At 40.7% G+C, this 16,098-nt stretch overlaps 1 protein-coding gene and 1 long non-coding RNA gene across 4 annotated transcripts; both read right to left on the bottom strand.

Annotated features, from left to right (window-relative positions):
• Positions 1–250: 250 nt before the first annotated feature.
• On the bottom strand, positions 251–4,061 carry LOC129603745 (uncharacterized). Its single transcript, XR_008693957.1, has 5 exons — positions 3,920–4,061; positions 2,666–2,841; positions 2,517–2,568; positions 2,255–2,348; positions 251–2,019 (listed from the first exon to the last, which is right to left on the bottom strand). It is a non-coding gene; the product is annotated as an uncharacterized LOC129603745 (long non-coding RNA).
• Positions 4,062–4,334: 273 nt separating this feature from the next.
• LOC114850793 (tRNA:m(4)X modification enzyme TRM13 homolog) lies at positions 4,335–14,157 on the bottom strand. Of its 3 annotated transcripts, none has more exons than XM_055506694.1 (11): positions 13,160–14,157; positions 9,795–9,844; positions 9,604–9,670; positions 9,458–9,517; positions 9,323–9,392; positions 7,096–7,202; positions 6,577–6,762; positions 6,329–6,401; positions 6,179–6,253; positions 5,649–6,039; positions 4,335–4,996 (listed from the first exon to the last, which is right to left on the bottom strand). In XM_055506694.1, the coding sequence occupies exons 1-11, from the start codon at positions 13,160–13,162 to the stop codon at positions 4,807–4,809; spliced, it is 1,272 nt and encodes a 423-aa protein (XP_055362669.1). In that variant the 5' UTR covers positions 13,163–14,157; the 3' UTR covers positions 4,335–4,806. The 3 variants fall into 3 exon arrangements, with proteins under 3 accessions (XP_055362669.1, XP_028998215.1, XP_028998217.1); XM_029142382.3 differs by lacking the exon at positions 13,160–14,157 and adding an exon at positions 9,988–10,661; XM_029142384.3 differs by lacking the exons at positions 9,604–9,670; positions 9,795–9,844 and having other exon boundaries at positions 13,160–14,154.
• Positions 14,158–16,098: the final 1,941 nt, after the last annotated feature.

Raw genomic sequence — 16,098 nt, 5'->3', positions numbered from 1 at the left:
GTGAAGGTAACTTATCCAGCATTATAGTGCTGGTGCATTGGTTGACAATAAAGTTGGCTTTGACTATTGCTTTTTCACTGAAACAATTTTTTATGAGGGAAAACAGACAAATGTTTCATAATATTCAACTTTTATTTAGGTATTGCCACAAAAACAATAATTTAGGTATTTCACAGGTGGTCTAAGTCCAACATAGTGCCTTGTCCCTCAGGAAACACTAGCCCTGATCCAGACCAAGGAAGATGGATGACAACTTGGACTCTTCACCCTAGAAGTCCCCAGCACCAGCTAACAAGACTTCTAGGCTAGATACCTGCAACGACTTGAGATACACGCAGACATAGTACTGTCAAATTTATAAAGAAAAAAACAATAACTACATTTCTATTAGTTATATGTTAGCACTTAATTTATCATACACCTTACTAAAAGCAATTAAAAATATATTGGGTCAATATGTATTTAGAACCAAAACTATGTTTGTAAACCAGAGTTCCCAGGTACGTTATGATTAATCTGTAAATAGTAAAAATTGTTTATGAATTTCTGAGATACTGATTTATTCCGTGCATGTGTAATTGTCTGATATACTGTATATTAAATGTGTTCTGTAATGAATACACATTCAAACATACTGCCTCGTCGCGCTTCCTCAAAGGGGTGTGGCAATCAATTTCGCTTGCGACACATTCCTAAAACAGAGCATTGTGGACGAGAGCTTAAAACACACATTTTCAGACGGGCGTGTGGGCGATCTACGTACAGAGCTTTTTGGCATGAAAAGTTACAGACACATAGGTCCAAGGACATCAAGGTCCAATTCTTTAGCATTGTGTAGCATGAAAAAAGTGTGTGCATGGACCTTTAAAAAAAGAGACTACATGTAAATCTTTCACAAAACCAAAGTGACTTTGTGCGTCAGATAAAGAAGTGTGTTGAATACCACGTTATCACTTGCTCATGGCAAACTCAATGATGCTTCCTTAAGGACTGTATTGTATGAAGCCATGGCCATAGTAAACAGTAGATCTCTAACAGTGGATAACTTAAAGGATCCTAAAAGTTTAGAGCCTCTGACTTCCAATCACCTGCTTCAGATGAAAACCAGCACAGCCCTGCCTCCACTGGCTCATTCCATAAGGAAGATCTGTATGGGAAACTGAGATGCCGTTGGGTGCAGTTTCTGACGAAGCAGTTCTGGTACCGTTGGAGAAGGGCGTATGTTTACATAATCATTGCAAGACAAAAATAGCATTTAGCAAAAAGGAACCTAAAGGTGGGCAATGTCGTTTGGATGTGGACAAACTGTTACCTTGAGGTGAATAGAGACTGGGAAGAGTGGTAGAAACTGACAGCAGAGAGGATAGCCTCGTAAGAAGAGTGAAAATCTCCCTTGGAGATAAGAAACTGGACAGTAAAGGTCAACGTTGCAATAAAACTTCAGTTGTTGAGCGACCAGTGCAAAAGCTCATCTTGTTGTTAGAGGGTTCCTAAGGTTATTTTTTCGGTGTAAGGGTTATTTCTGCACTGAAAATTATTCATTGTTGTACGGATTTACATTCACAATTTTGGTGGGAGTGTAAATAATAATATGATTTTTTTATATGGATTTACGTATTGTTTATTGAAGTATGAATGAATGATGTTTTAGTGCGTTTTAAAGTATGCTAATTTTAATGTTGTATTACCATAGCTCTTACGGTGGAGAATGCTGTAACGGACGGTATGCGTATGGAATTTAATAAAGGAACACCAAATCTATCAGTAAAGCGTCATCCTTGATCAAGGGGCCGGCGACATCCGCTCTTGCATCCTGTTGACATGTCTCCCTTGACCGTCCTTAATTAATGCAATCCGGATTCCTTAAACCATTGCGCCCCTCGTCGATGGTTACGTACCAGCTGCCAGTCGGCGTCAGGTTCGGAGCGTGCTGCCCTCCTGCTTCCTTTGATTGTCGAGCTTTTCTTGTGTGCCGTATTGTTGACAAAATGTCGACTTGTTGGATTTTTTTTTCATTTCCTACAAATATAAAGGCAATTGTTAGATTTTATGATTCTTCCAATAATTCATACAATTCACCTTTAACTATACACTCATCTCCAGCTTGTGTTTGGGAATTTCAATTTCTAGATCTGTCTTTTCAATCTTGTGGTACAAGTATAACATTTCCTTGAGATTTAGTTTATACAACTCAATAACCGGTAACTTAAAAGAAGATTTAGAGTTACAAGACATAGTTACTCATTACTCTTACAGAATTGAACTCTGGCATTTAATGAACATCACTGAACGGTGTGCATCTGTGCAGCAGAATGTGACGGACCCTCCTCCTGCTGTTCTTCCACACTCTGGGGCAGAGGGGAGATAATAAAGTCAATATACTTGGAGATCAAGTTGCATCATTTAAGCTACGCAACACAAACATCAGAAATCATGTGATGTGTATAAACTGTATTAATATTACACTTTATAATACTGCTTATCATAATTTAAGCTTTATTTAATCGTATACTTACAACATCCTGGGCTTCTGTTGTGACAGGAAGATTCACATATTACCATCAGAATCTGTTAAGACCAACAAAGAACCCAACCCAGAGCCTAAGAAATGGATATATCAAAAGTAGCCTATGTAATAAATCAAATATATAGGTAGGCCTCTTACATTTTACAAATGCACTTGTATCCTGGGGAGTGAATGGTTCTGATGAACTCCCTCCAGGAATTCCTTCAGCCCCTGCTTTCCAGTGTTCATGCTGAGTGCCTTCTCCTCTGCATGCGTCAGTGGTGGAGGTGCAGGTCCTCCACCAGTTGTTCTAGCCGCTGCCTCCTTTCTGTTGGCTGAGTAGAAGTCAAAAGATTTAACTGTGTGAAAACATTACAGCGATGTTGAAAATGCTGCTGCACTGCTATACTCTGCATGCTATTTAGTTATTTATTATGTCAAATATTGGAGGTCAGGTAGTCTACATCCATGACATGATGGTGCCTTATACCTGTTTGAATTATGTTTTTTATATTTCATTTTTAGCCACGTTCTTTTATGTCTGCAGGATTACGCCTACATAAAAACTGAAATTAAATTCTTATATTATTACGTGTTTTGGGTAACTTTTAAAAACCTAATTAGATTAATGTAATAATTGCTCTTCATAAAACTTATTGGATTATTTAATTATCATTACTTTACAAATCCCACATCAACCACAACAGGAATTTTAAAAATGCATAGACATAACACTGCACTTAATTCATACAAACGTCGGTATTTTATGCAATTACTGAAGTAACTCCTTAGATGAGTGAAAAACTTCACAAGTCCTTACTTTACGAGTGAAATACTGTATAACAACAATACTAAAATTATTTAGTATGTAGTTACGCTGAACACTGCATGATTAAAATGTAAACTTATGCATTGACTCGAGCAGCTATTTTCTTCTAAGCTAATTCTTTCTCTTTCGCCGTTGCAGCCGTGTTGCTTTTTCTACGGATTATAGGCTTGTAGTCGCTATATGCTTGACGTATCATATCCATTTGTTGTCCTGTTGCCACGGTGACTCGTAATATCTTCACTCCATTGATCAGGGCTTTGTATCGTCGCGGTGCACGCGCTTAACTCTAAGTCAATCAACTTGGAGTTGCTTAAACCAACTCTTTTCAGCTGTTCTGAAACCGAAAACTCCAGGTTTGTAAACTCAGTGTAAATCAGCTCAGAGTTTAGTTTAAACTCAGTTTGTTAAACCTTCTTCTTGAAACGGACCCCAGAACAGCTGCTGACACTAACACATGTATCACATGTAACACATGTGTGCTAAATTTAACGTAACACCAAGACACAGTGGTCAAAAGTTGATCTGGTTTCCACTGTTCACAAAAAGTGTCTTTAAACATGTTGAATATATCTAATGAAACATACACTGTATAGATTGCTTGCTGGTCCAATGGTTAAGGTTGTGACTCCGAGTTGATTCTTACGGCTGTGGTAACAAGATCGAATTTCGTTAATAGTAATTTTTGCTCGTGTCACAGAATGCGCTTTTTTAATAAGCGAAGCTTCTAAAACAAGACTCAAAAGCTATTACCTGTAGACTTATTCGGTCCTTGTTTCCTTTAAGCTACTTCCGCATCTATAACACGAGCAACGATGAAACTGCGTCAGATTACGTCTTGTAAAACTGTAGACTATTTAGATCGTGTTCAGACGACAAAACATTGTCAAGGCATTGACGACGACAGCACTTTTCATAACGAGACGTCTGATCTGTTGAAAATATGGAAAACCTCTAAAGAAAATACTGCATATATAGAAAGACTGTCGCCAGAGACATGTGTACTTATATTTTAGTGTTTATTAGCCACACCTGTGCACTTTTACTGTATATTTTGGGATTTAGTCATTTTGAAAGTATCATGTTATACTGTAATAGTCAACTTTGACAGTGAATAACTTGACTCTGGTGCATAATGCCAGACCCAGATCACTTTCCCTTGTTCTACTAGAAGTGCTGTGTACTTTTACTGCATAGTTTAGGATTTATTAGTATTTAAATGAGTGAGTGACTGAAACACAATATTGCCTGAAGGTTTTGGTATCCACGTTTTCCCCAACGTGGGATCAATAAAGTTTTATTATTATTATTGATGTTCCCTTTATTTATTATTAAATGGATAGTTTGTTTTTTTAAGAATTCACCACAATTGTTAGCATGGTCAAAGTTCTCTAGACGTAACTGTTGTATCTGAAACTGAGTTTTGTTATATTAAAGATTCAAACTTTATTAAAAACATTTCAACCATATTGCTTCATCCTTGGTGTGAGGACTGAGTCCGTGGCTGTGCCGTCAGCAACATGTTCTCCAGTGTGACCTGGGAGTCGACATAATGCATCAGTTTGCTGTCAAACCCTCTGTTCTGCAGGAAGTGAATTCTGCCGCAGTCAATCAGGAGTTTGCAAAGACGGCCAAAGTGCTCGCGCTCCGGAGCTGACAGAAACCTGCAAACACACAAAAAGCTGGTCAATTCATGTCTATGAAACGACTGTACATGTCTATAGTTACATGGCACATCTCAGGCTAAAAGGTGCAGTTTTTGTGGAAACCAATCCCAGAATTAAGCCTCCAGGTGCATATGTCTGCAGGAGTGTGACAATCCTGCCTCTACAAACACCTACAGCTTCTAATATTGTTTACCACATCTAGACAACTAACACTAGCTTCTCCTAACCTGATGCAGCAGTGGCATTCAGGCTGGTTACACATTGTCAGGCTGGAAGTTGGTAATGTAGCACCTTGGACATTATTATGTAGCACAGCTCATCTGTCTCAATACATTTTTGTGATTCCCAAAAGGAGCAACTAAAGGAATATGAATGTAAGCAGGTATTTGTTGCAGTGCTGCTTTGGATGGACCTGGCCTTAGAAATGCCTCAAAGTCCACTGCCCTGCTGGTTATCCAGCTCTCTCTGCTGCTGATCACCTTCATCAGGTGCCTTCAGTCAATCAGCAGCTGGAAAAGTTAACCAATGCCGAGAGTTAACCAACGAGAGTTGGAGAACCATTAGGACGGTGACCGTGGAGGACCAGAACCGACCACCCTCACTTTAATCTAGTACAGTTAGTCACTGAGAGCTGAGCTTTAACATTTACCCAGCCACTGTGTCATTTTCATCTGCTGGTTCATGTTCCTCATCCTCTCCCCTCAGACTGATCCGATTCTGATTGGTCTGTCTGCGACCACATGTAGCCCAGCTAGACATTCGACAGAAAGCTGAGAACTCTTCAGGACCAAGTCCTCGCTGCAGGAAAAACTGTTGACCGACATAGTGAAGCCAGTCACATCGATGGTGACAGCAAAGGGCCACTGCCAGGCCAAGTACCGGTCCAAGGCCAGAGTCAGAGCCAGCAACCACGTCTACACCATCAGGGGCTGGTCCAGAGTCCGGCTCAGCAGCTAGTTCAGATGTTCTGAGGTTTTTTTGTGGTGGTTTGGTACCTCCTCTGCGTTCTGCTGTTTCCAACAAACAGCGCAGAGCCAGATCTGGGCAGAGTAAGAATAAAAATGCCTTTATAAGCCCAACAGTGGGGAAAAACATCTTACAACAGAAAGCAGAATAAATGACTTTACATTCTCCAAGACCATTAATGAGACTTCTAGATCTGAAGCAGACTGGTCTTACCTGTCGCTGCTCCACACAGATGTTTTCCAACTCCAACTAATGGCAGATTCTTCTGTCTGATGAATGTGACTTTACCTGGAAACAGACATTCATGTATCAGAGAAAAGAGGTCTTACCTAAACCACTAGTGACTACATGGTGATCTCGTACTTAAATCCAGATGCTGAATGTCAACCTGCAGTCTCTCAAAATGAACCCCAACATCCTGATGTTTCCCATCCACCTGAAACAACACAGAACTGTTCAGACCCATTTCGTTTAACAAAGTAAAATGTCTGACAAACTGTGGTCCAATCATGCTCCTTGTTACTGTTAAGTTAGAGGGAGCAGCAGTTGGAAGAGTCAGGACGTAGGCAAGAACTTGGAGTTGGGACTGTAGTTAAGATGTTCCAACATGCCTTGAAGCGGGTACTACAGCGCTCCACCAGAACCAGCTGCAGATCTCTACCAGTCTGTGGGTAGTCCTGGGTCTTCAGAGCCTCATGGATCCAATGAGACAACTTCCCTCGACCTGCTCCAAACTCCACAAAGCACCGTCCATTCCCCAGCAGCCCCATCGCCTCCAGGTGACCTAAGATAGAGGACTGAGCATACCTGGAAATGTAAGGGACCGAAATCTGGTCCTATGGAAAGTGTCAAATTTAAAATTCACCTACCAAAACAGAACATGTTTTGGCCCCAGAAATTGAATGCAGTTCAGGGACAAAACAAGTCCTTGTTTCACAATGTTATACCTAGAGTAAAGGTGTCAAACTGCGTTCCATGGGGGCCGGTGTCCCTGGTGGTTTTCAAACTCTCCAGCAGCTGACTGACATAACACACCTGATGTAGGTAATTAGCAGGCTCTGGGTAAGGGAGAGTTGGAAAACCAGCAAGGGACTGGTATGAGTTTGACACCCCCTGACCAAGAGGTTTACCTGTTGTTTGAGGTGTTTGTAGGCCGAGACTCCGTTCTTTGGGTTGTGGAGTTCTTCGTGAAGGACGGGGTGAGACAGAACTCTGTCCTCCACATCACACTGCAGCCCTGAAAGAGTCCAACACAAACAAACCAGCCACAATCTAAATGTGTCCAGCTGAACCTCTTAATGTGACTGTTGCTAAATGTTCATAACTCACCTGTTACTTTTTAGTGGGGCAGCTCTCATACTATTGAGATCTTCGATCTTTATCTACTATATCTTTATTGTTATTCTTATTATTTCGCCCCGTTTTTCGGCCGCTATCTACTTCTCAACCCTTCATCGTAGAATCATTGTTCAACATTCTCAACGTACGTCATCGTTAGACGACCAATGCTGTTAATTTTCACGTTTTCAGCTTTTCAACTTTTAACGTTATTAAACGTTTTTCATCGTGTTTTTATAATGGTCGTCCATGAGAATCATCATTTAACTTTTTGTCAACTTCCCTCTTTTCGTCAGCTTCTGTCATTGTCATACTTTGGCGTAGAAACGTCATTTCAACTTCAAAAGCATCTATTATTGTTCAACTTGCTCCTTGTAAAGCAGCGTCCTCGTATCTTCTATACTTTTTAACTTGAGTGTTTAAATTTAGTGTGTTTTTTGTTACATTTTCAGCTTTTCCATTAGTGTGTATTTTGTGAGCTAGAGTGCGTGATGTCACAGCTAGAGTGCGCGGGCTCGTTTTTTAAAAGACAGAACTTCCGTTTTAATTCGTCACTACAGCCACAATTTTCACTCTATCAATGTAATTATTTCACTAAACCGTAGTCATACGTGTCTTCTTTCTAATGATGTGTCTGGCTATACCCTCAGACCTATACTTTAGTCGCTATCAACCTCAAAGCGCACAGAGATCCTGAATTTCTCCCACAGACTCTAATGATAATTTTCGGTAGACGTCTGGGGAAACTGTGGACACGACCGTGGCTACAAGCTTTCATCCTCAAACATAAAATTAACTCAAGTTGTTTAGGGAAGCATTGGGATTCATAAAATGAAAATATTTTTGTAATAACTATTATGGTTTTGCTGGAACAAGCCTATTTATCAAGGCTGAAAGTCTGCTTTCACAGAGCGAGCTTGATCTTCCCGCCTTTCGTCTCCATGGCAACGGCGCAGTTGCAGATTTGACTGACAGGTCAAACTCCTGATGCTCAGTGTAAACAGCAGTTCAATGCTTATTACGGATTAGTCAAGTACAGTATTGAATGTGTGGTAATTAAGCACACACTTCCTTTAAATAATTTCAAAATAAAAGCATCAAGCCAAACAATTAGCTTTAATAGCAATATTTCTACTCTTGGATGGGTAATTTAAAGATAGATTAACAGTTTAGTAATTACCCACACATATGATTATTTAAAGACTAATTGAGTTACGCTATTACCCCGACACATTTCCTCTAAATAATTTCAAAATAAAAGCACCAATTACAACTTATTACCTTTAATGGCAAGATTGATTACAACATTTCTGGTTCTAAATACTTACCAATCGTTAATGAGACTATTTTACAATTCAGTAAATAACCACTCACACTTATTAGGGGTTTTTATTCTGAAAGGGCTTAATCTAAATCTTTTGCTCTAATATTCTTGCTATTGAATGATAAATTATTACTATCTAATGACTATTTTATAGTTTAGTAATCACTCACAAATGACCTCTAAATCTTTTCAAGATGAAAGCACCAATGTAATTTATTACCTTAAATGGCAAGATTTTTGTTTCTGACTGGTAAATTTTTACTAGTTATTAAACTATTACAGAGTTAAGTAATTATTTACAAATACTTTCCTCAAATGAAAAAGCTAGTCAGCTTATTTATGATTGTCAACAATGCACCTTGGTCAACTTTTTAATCTTTGACATCTTTTTACCTTGGTCAACTTTTGAATCATTGTCATTTTAACCTTGTCATAAAAAGACCTTGGTCATCTTTTTAATCGCCATATTTTGTCATCGTTTTCTTGTTTTCACCATTTTCATTGTTTTGTCATAGTCAACTTTGTGACGTCAGCAGCTTAATTAGCATTTGGCATCGTTGCAGCAGCAGATCAGCTCTCCCACGTAATTTCTCGAGAAATTTTTTTCTAGTTGTATTAGATATTTTCTGGTGGATTCTGGGAAAATTTTAGATCAAGCTGAAATTGCCATGTTTAACAGAAAACAGGCAACTCACCTGTGAATGCAGACTTTAGTTTGTTCACCAGACTCTCCAACTGCATCCTGCTGAAATCACACAGACTCACCTGGAACATAAACATTACGTCAATGAGTGACAAAGCTGCTCCACCTGCAGCAGGGCAGCCATTACCTGTTGCAGCATCTTCTGTCCATCAGCTACTCCAGCATTAATGTTCTCCACATAATAAACCTGCAGAGCATCACAAACACACACTCACAATGTGGCTGTTCTCCGTCTGACAGTGTGCAATGAGGATCAGTGGACAGAGGCCGTACAGGTTTGGCTCTGCTTCTGTTGTTGCATTTTTTCAGGTGTTTGTCCAGTTTGTCTTCACTCACGGTACTAAATTTCCAGAAACAGAGACATTCACAGAACCAGCGATGAACCTTTTACTTTAACACATGACCACTAACAGCAATCCTTGTTCTCCAGTTTAAACGACGTATATAATAGGAAAATGGCTCACTGCTTGGGGTCCAGAGGACAAACTATCCTCCTGCTGCTGCCACCCTCCTCCTGAAAGCAAACACACGGTGACACGTGTAATTGGACTTTCACTGTTCTCCAGAACCCACGGTAAGCTAACACCTGACACGCTTATTGGCGTCCGAGGAATACTGTTTTAGACCGTGTTCTAATTACTGTTTCTATGAACTCACCATAATGGCATGCTCTCCGCAGAACCTTTTCCCGCTCCTGACGACCATTTTACAGAAACGTTTCTTCTTTTCCACATAAAACCCACATTGGCCGAGTACGGGCACAGAGGACGCAGAGGCCGCCATGATGGAGAAATACATTCAAGGACCGTAGGAAATACACGAGTTACACGACGCCATCATGCATCCAGCTCTCAAAAGGAATAACCGAAAAGAACCCCCGCAGAAAACTCGTCTTGTTATGAGCCACCATCCCTTTACTATATATGTATATTTTCACCAAAATATACTGAATGAATTAATTAGTTAATGGAAATGAGCGCTGATTCTTCAAAGTTCTTCTTCTTCTTCGTATTCTTTGGGGTTTACGGCAGCCGGCATCCAAAGTGGTTGCATTGCTGCCCTCTACAGGAAAAATCTTAAATCCTCTTAACCAGACCCGATGCTCTCATGAACATAAATACAGGCTGCCTATCAGCGCCCCTGCTGGTCAGCATGTCACTCAGCTTTACTTCTATTCTTCTCCTGCTGAAATTCTCCATCATAACTTCCCTTTCACAGCTGTATCTTCTACATCTCATCATCACACGTTCTACAGTTACCACCACTTGACACTGCCTGCACAGCTCATCATCATGTTTCCCCAGTATATGTAGCGTACTGTTTAAGTTATTGTGTCCCATTCGTAGACTGGTAAAAGCCACTTCTCTCTTCTTTTCCTGCTCCACCCTCTGTCCTCTCCCACTTTCTTCTGCAACCTATTCAGTTGTCTCCTAATCCCAGTACTGCTGCCTTTTTTCATTTACCTTCCTTCACACCACACTCTTCCCCTCAGACTTTGACAACGCAACAGTGAGGTCAGTTTGAACACGCTTTAGACCCTCCGTTGCTAATTTATGAGCTTTTTCATTACCAAAAATTCCTTAATGAGCAGGTATGCACACAAACTGAACTACCACATTCTGTTCTACTACTACTCCTGATTATAATGACAGAATATTCACCAGTAATTCCTGTCTATATTTAGATGTTCCAGCCCTAATGCTGTGCAGAACTCCAACGCAACTAACAATGCATACATATCCACTGAATACATGCTCAGGTCATTTGATGTTCTTTTAACCATGTCTGTGCTATGACTCTGCACTGTAACTGCAGCACAGGTTCTATCAGTTCTAGGATCCTTAGATCCATCTGTATACACATGAACGAACCCTGGGTATTGCCTTCCTGCATACAAATAAAACTCCATATTTTAATCCCCACACTCCTTTCCTTTTTTAATACTCAACATCTCCAGATCCACAACTGGACTCTCCATCCTCCATATTGACATCTTTGGCCAAAATACCGTCAGACTAAACTCCCACACCAATACACCCATTTCTCTAGCTGACTCTCCTCCCCCCCTGACTAAAACTCTATGCCCTGGCTTTCCCAGCACTACTCCAAAATCTCTTTGTAGGGTGTTCACCCATAAACCCTTCCAAACCTAACCAGTAGCTAACTAAAATCTGCTTTCTATGCAACCATAGAGGCATCTCCATCATTTCCACCCGCATGGCACACACTGGGGAGGTTTTAGTCACTCCAATGCACAGTCTAGTGGCTTTGGATTGAATAATATCAAGCCTTGTTTTTACTGCTGTATGCAGTATGCTATACTCCCGTAGTCTAAACGACACCGTATCAAGGTTCTATAAATGCTTTTTAGTGAAAAAGCATCAGCTCCCCACTCCAGTCCTGCCAAACACCTCATAACATTCAGTACTTTCTTACACCTCTTCAATACATCATCAATGTGCTCCTTCCATGTTAATCTGAAATCCAATGTCATCCCCAAAAAACTAAATGAATCAACCTGTTCTAACAAAACCCCATAAAACTTTATTTCACACTGCTCTTTTTTCCTCCTTTCAGTAAAGAGCATCACCTTACTTTTCTCTATTGAGAAGTGAAAGCTTCATTTCATCCCCTATTCCTCTACTGTACTTTGGTTATCCCATCCTAAATTTTACTACCTAGGTGTTTTTTATTTCTTCCCCTCTTCCATAATGCTCCATCATCAGCGAATAATGTTCTTCCTAAACTCTAAGGCACATTATTAAAAATGTTGTTGATCATGACCAGGAACAAGGTAGGACTACTTACACTACCTTGAGGAGTGCCATTCTCCACCTCGATTTCTACCGACAGCTCCCGACCCACCGTCATCTGAATACATCTGCTATCCAAAAAAATAATTTATCCAATTAAATAACCTTCCACTCACACCCAGCCCATGTAACTTATTCATCAGACTATCCTTCAACATCATATCATAAGCCTTTTCCACATCAATAAACAGCACCTACCAGCTTCTTGTTAACGCAAGCCCTTCTTATCTCATGCGCCAAACACAGCCCTAGATCCATAGTTCCTCTTCCCCTCCTAAAACCACTTTGACTTTTATTTATCAGATTTTGTTTCTCTTAAAGTACGTCAGTCTCTCATCTACTCTTTATGGATTCTTTCCATAATTTTACAAACGTTAGATGTTAAGTTTATAGGCCTATAGCTGCCCAGATTACTCGGATCCTTCCCTGGTTTTCCTAATTTCTTTCATCCTTTTGGCACCTTACCCATTTCCCATATTCTATTAAACATAGACAACAGCTTACATAACCCAACTTTGCCAAGATGCTTAAGCATTATATAACAGATGTAATCTTTCCCTGGAGCAGTATTATTCTTCTATTGCTCTCACCAACTCTCCCATTGTAAATGACACATTTACTTCATCATCAACGTCCTCTTTCCTTCCCAGTGCATCTTTGTTTTCCTCCTTCGCCTGCTCTCTCCCTCTTCGTTCATTTACTGACAGGTTCTCAGATGAATGCACTTTACCAAAACTGCTGACCAACATGTCTGCTTTGTTCTTATCAGTAATAGCTGTAATTCCCTCACTCATATCACTGGATTTCCCGTCAGGTTTTGGTTTTGTTTCCTGTTTTAGTCTAAAGGACTTCCTGTTTTCATCCCTGTTGTCAGGTTTTGGTTTTGTTTCCTGCCTTATTTTGAGAGGACTTCTGGTTTCATCCATGTCACAGCTGTTTCCTGTCACTCACGGTTCACCATGCACACCTGTCAATAATTAGCAATCAGTCTTCAGTATTTAAGCGCCAGTACTGACCATAGCCAGTTGCCAGATCGTTGTGAATACAAGTCGTCACGTTGCATCAGATACCAGTTCAGCTCATCTCGTTTCCGATCCTGTTCCGCACTTCTGACCGCCGACTTCTACTCAACCCGGACTGGTACTGTAGCCGTGATTAATATGTTGTTGAACCTTGCCTGTCTTAGAGATGGCGAAATCGAAGCCTCGTGAATCACTGAGCAACTATGATACAGTTGGGCTGAAATCGACACATTGCTCGACACCATCACGACACAGTCACAACAGCGACATCTGCTGGTTGTGCATGAGAACTGCTTGAGCAGACTGACCATCAAACCCTCGCTGATACGTGATTGTTCAGGACCACAGTCTATGTTTTATTGTCAAATAAAACTTGTTTAATCAAAGGTGTGTAATTGTGTTTCTCTCTGGATAATAATGTATAAGTAGCCTTGATGTGGCAAACATGTTTGATGTCCGATGTTATTAGAGCTGTATTTGTTCTTCTGCAACTCTGTTTATTACTACGTTGAGGAGACATGTTTGTCAGTTAGTTTAATCAAAGACCTTTATTTCATTTTATTTTTCCACAGAACATGACTTTAATCACATTCTCACCACCTCTCCAGCTTTAGAGAGGAGCCGTTTGCACGGCACTGATGTCTGACTAATAAAGATATTTGTATTGGAATTGCGACTTGTCAAAATGTAGTTTTAGTCTTTAATTACATTTTGAACTTGTCATAAATACATTACAGATGTCTGAAATGTGAAACCTGTCTATCTTATAGATCATCTATCATCTTATAGATCATCTCCGGACCGCTTGCCACGTTTATAAAGCTCTGACATATTAAAACAACCGTCCGTTCATACTGCACTTAAGTCGCTCGGCAGTCACGTGACGTATCGACACCTCTCGCTCTCATTGGTCACGTGATTCGGAACGCGCTCGAGATTCTGCTTGACGACACTTCCGCTTCAAAAGATCGATGCTGAGTCGAGCGGGAGGTCTCGAGTTGGACATCTCTAGCCTGTCTATGGACCCAATTAAGCCTGCTCCTTTTGTACTTAAATCCTATGTTCTATTGTGTATGACCTGGACTGTCTGTGACAACGATTACTGAAATTAACTCTGATTTTTCACCACCTACCTCGTGTCCTGGCACTGTGCATGTGGGTCCGCTCTCTGCCGCAGCCTGACATCCCCACTCTCTCCCTTCACCCCCCATCTTCTTTATCATTTTCCAGATATCCCCTACTGTCACAGCCTGGACCCTTATTTTGCTGTTGCCTGTTTTATTTTGTCAGATTTCCAGGTTTTGTTCTGTTTGGTTAGTTTCTGCTTTATGTTTCTAGTCACGTGCCTTCTCAGTTGTTTCAGTAATCAACTCTGTTTATTTAATCACCAGTCCTTACCTCAGTTCCCCGTCAGATTGTTGGATCACCTTACATGTGTCGACTCTCCAGCATTTATCCCGTGTCAGTGTCTCGTCTGTTGTTTAACTGTGTCATGCCCGATCCCTGTCTGTACCGTTTGGATTCTGCCTGTTGGACATATCTCCTACATTAGCTTCTCTGCACTGGCTGCCTATAAAATGTAGGATAGAATTTAAAATTCTCCTACTCACCTACAAAGTACTCAATGATAAAGCTCCTTCTTATCTTAAAGACCTCATAGTTCCTTATGCTCCCAGCAGAACGCTTCGTTCTCAGAGCGCTGGGCTACTTGTGGTTCCTAGAGTCTTTAAATGTAGAACGGGAGGCAGAGCTTTTAGCTACCAAGCTCCTCTCCTCTGGAACCAGCTCCCTCTTCAGGTTCGAGAAGCTGACACACTCTTCACCTTTAAGATTAGGCTTAAAACCTTCCTTTTTGATCAAGCTTATAGTTAGGGATGGTTCAGGTCACTGGCAATGATTGTTAGTCACAGGAACCATCTCTTAGTTAAGCTGCAATAGACATAGACTGCTGGGGGACTTAATTTATACACTGAGCTCCTCTGTTTCCTTCTACCTCTTCTGTCCAATAACCTCCCATCATTGTCCCATGTTTAACTAACCTTGTCTCTTTCTCTCCAGTAGTTGTGCTTCTCTCTCTCTCTCTCTCTCTCTCTCTCTGTTAGGGAAATCGTTAGTTCCCTTTGTAAATCTTAAATAAAGCAGACACAATCAGTTGAGACCTTCTTCAGGATTTTACTTGCAAGGAGTGAGCAGTTTACAGCAAAGGCAACTTCCTCTCACTGAAGAGAAGACAAGGATTCAGCTCATAATATGTATTGCATTCTGGGAGGTGCATAGTCACACAGTACGTGGGAAATATTTTCTGCACAAAGCATTGGGCTCATCAGATAAGGATGCTACACACCGGTACTCCCTATTTCTTGCAGAGCAGAAGGGAGGAAACTTCAAAGCTACAGCACAGCTAATGAGGCTTCAGCAAAATATGTTTCAATGATTAAATGTAGTATTTTTCCAACACTCTCTCTCTCTCTCGCTCTCTCTCCTCCACTCTGTCCTCACCTACAGGTATCATAGGACTCAAAGTTTGGTGTCTGTGATGGGCAGCTGCAGATCCAACCATCCTGCCTGTATCCAGTCCCTGGTCCAACCGTCCTGCCTGTGCTCTTGTTGTTGTTGTTGTTGTTGTTGTTGTTGTTGTTGTTGTTGTTGTTGTTGTTGTTGTGCTTTTCTCTCTCCCTCTATCCCATCACCCCAACCGGTCAAAGCAGATGGCCGCCCACATCCAGCCTGGTTCTGCTGGAGGTTTCTTCCTCGTTAGAGAGGGAGTTTTTCCCTCTCCACTGTTGCTGTCAAATTAAATGCTTGCTGTGTGTGGGATTTGTTAGGTTTAGTTGTGTGAGGTCTTAAACCTTACTTTGTAAAGTGCCTTGAGATAACTTTGTTGTGATTTGGCGCTATATAAATAAAATTGAAATGAATTGGACTGAACCTTG

Source organism: Betta splendens, unplaced genomic scaffold (genome assembly GCF_900634795.4).
Source record: "Betta splendens unplaced genomic scaffold, fBetSpl5.4 scaffold_27, whole genome shotgun sequence".
In the NCBI taxonomy this organism is placed as follows: domain Eukaryota; kingdom Metazoa; phylum Chordata; class Actinopteri; order Anabantiformes; family Osphronemidae; genus Betta; species Betta splendens.
This window is presented reverse-complemented; position numbering and strand designations above follow the sequence as displayed.

Bases quoted from the DNA above. Each gene is read 5' to 3' on its own strand.
- LOC114850793 (XM_029142382.3), bottom strand. From the start codon at position 10,128: ATGTATTTCTCCATCATGGCGGCCTCTGCGTCCTCTGTGCCCGTACTC. The intron at 6,040-6,178 runs GTAAGACCAGTC...TACTCTGCCCAG, and splicing joins TCTGTGTGGAGCAGCGACAG to ATCTGGCTCTGCGCTGTTTG. The intron at 4,997-5,648 runs GTAAATGTTAAA...GTGTGTTTGCAG, and splicing joins GAAAATGACACAGTGGCTGG to GTTTCTGTCAGCTCCGGAGC.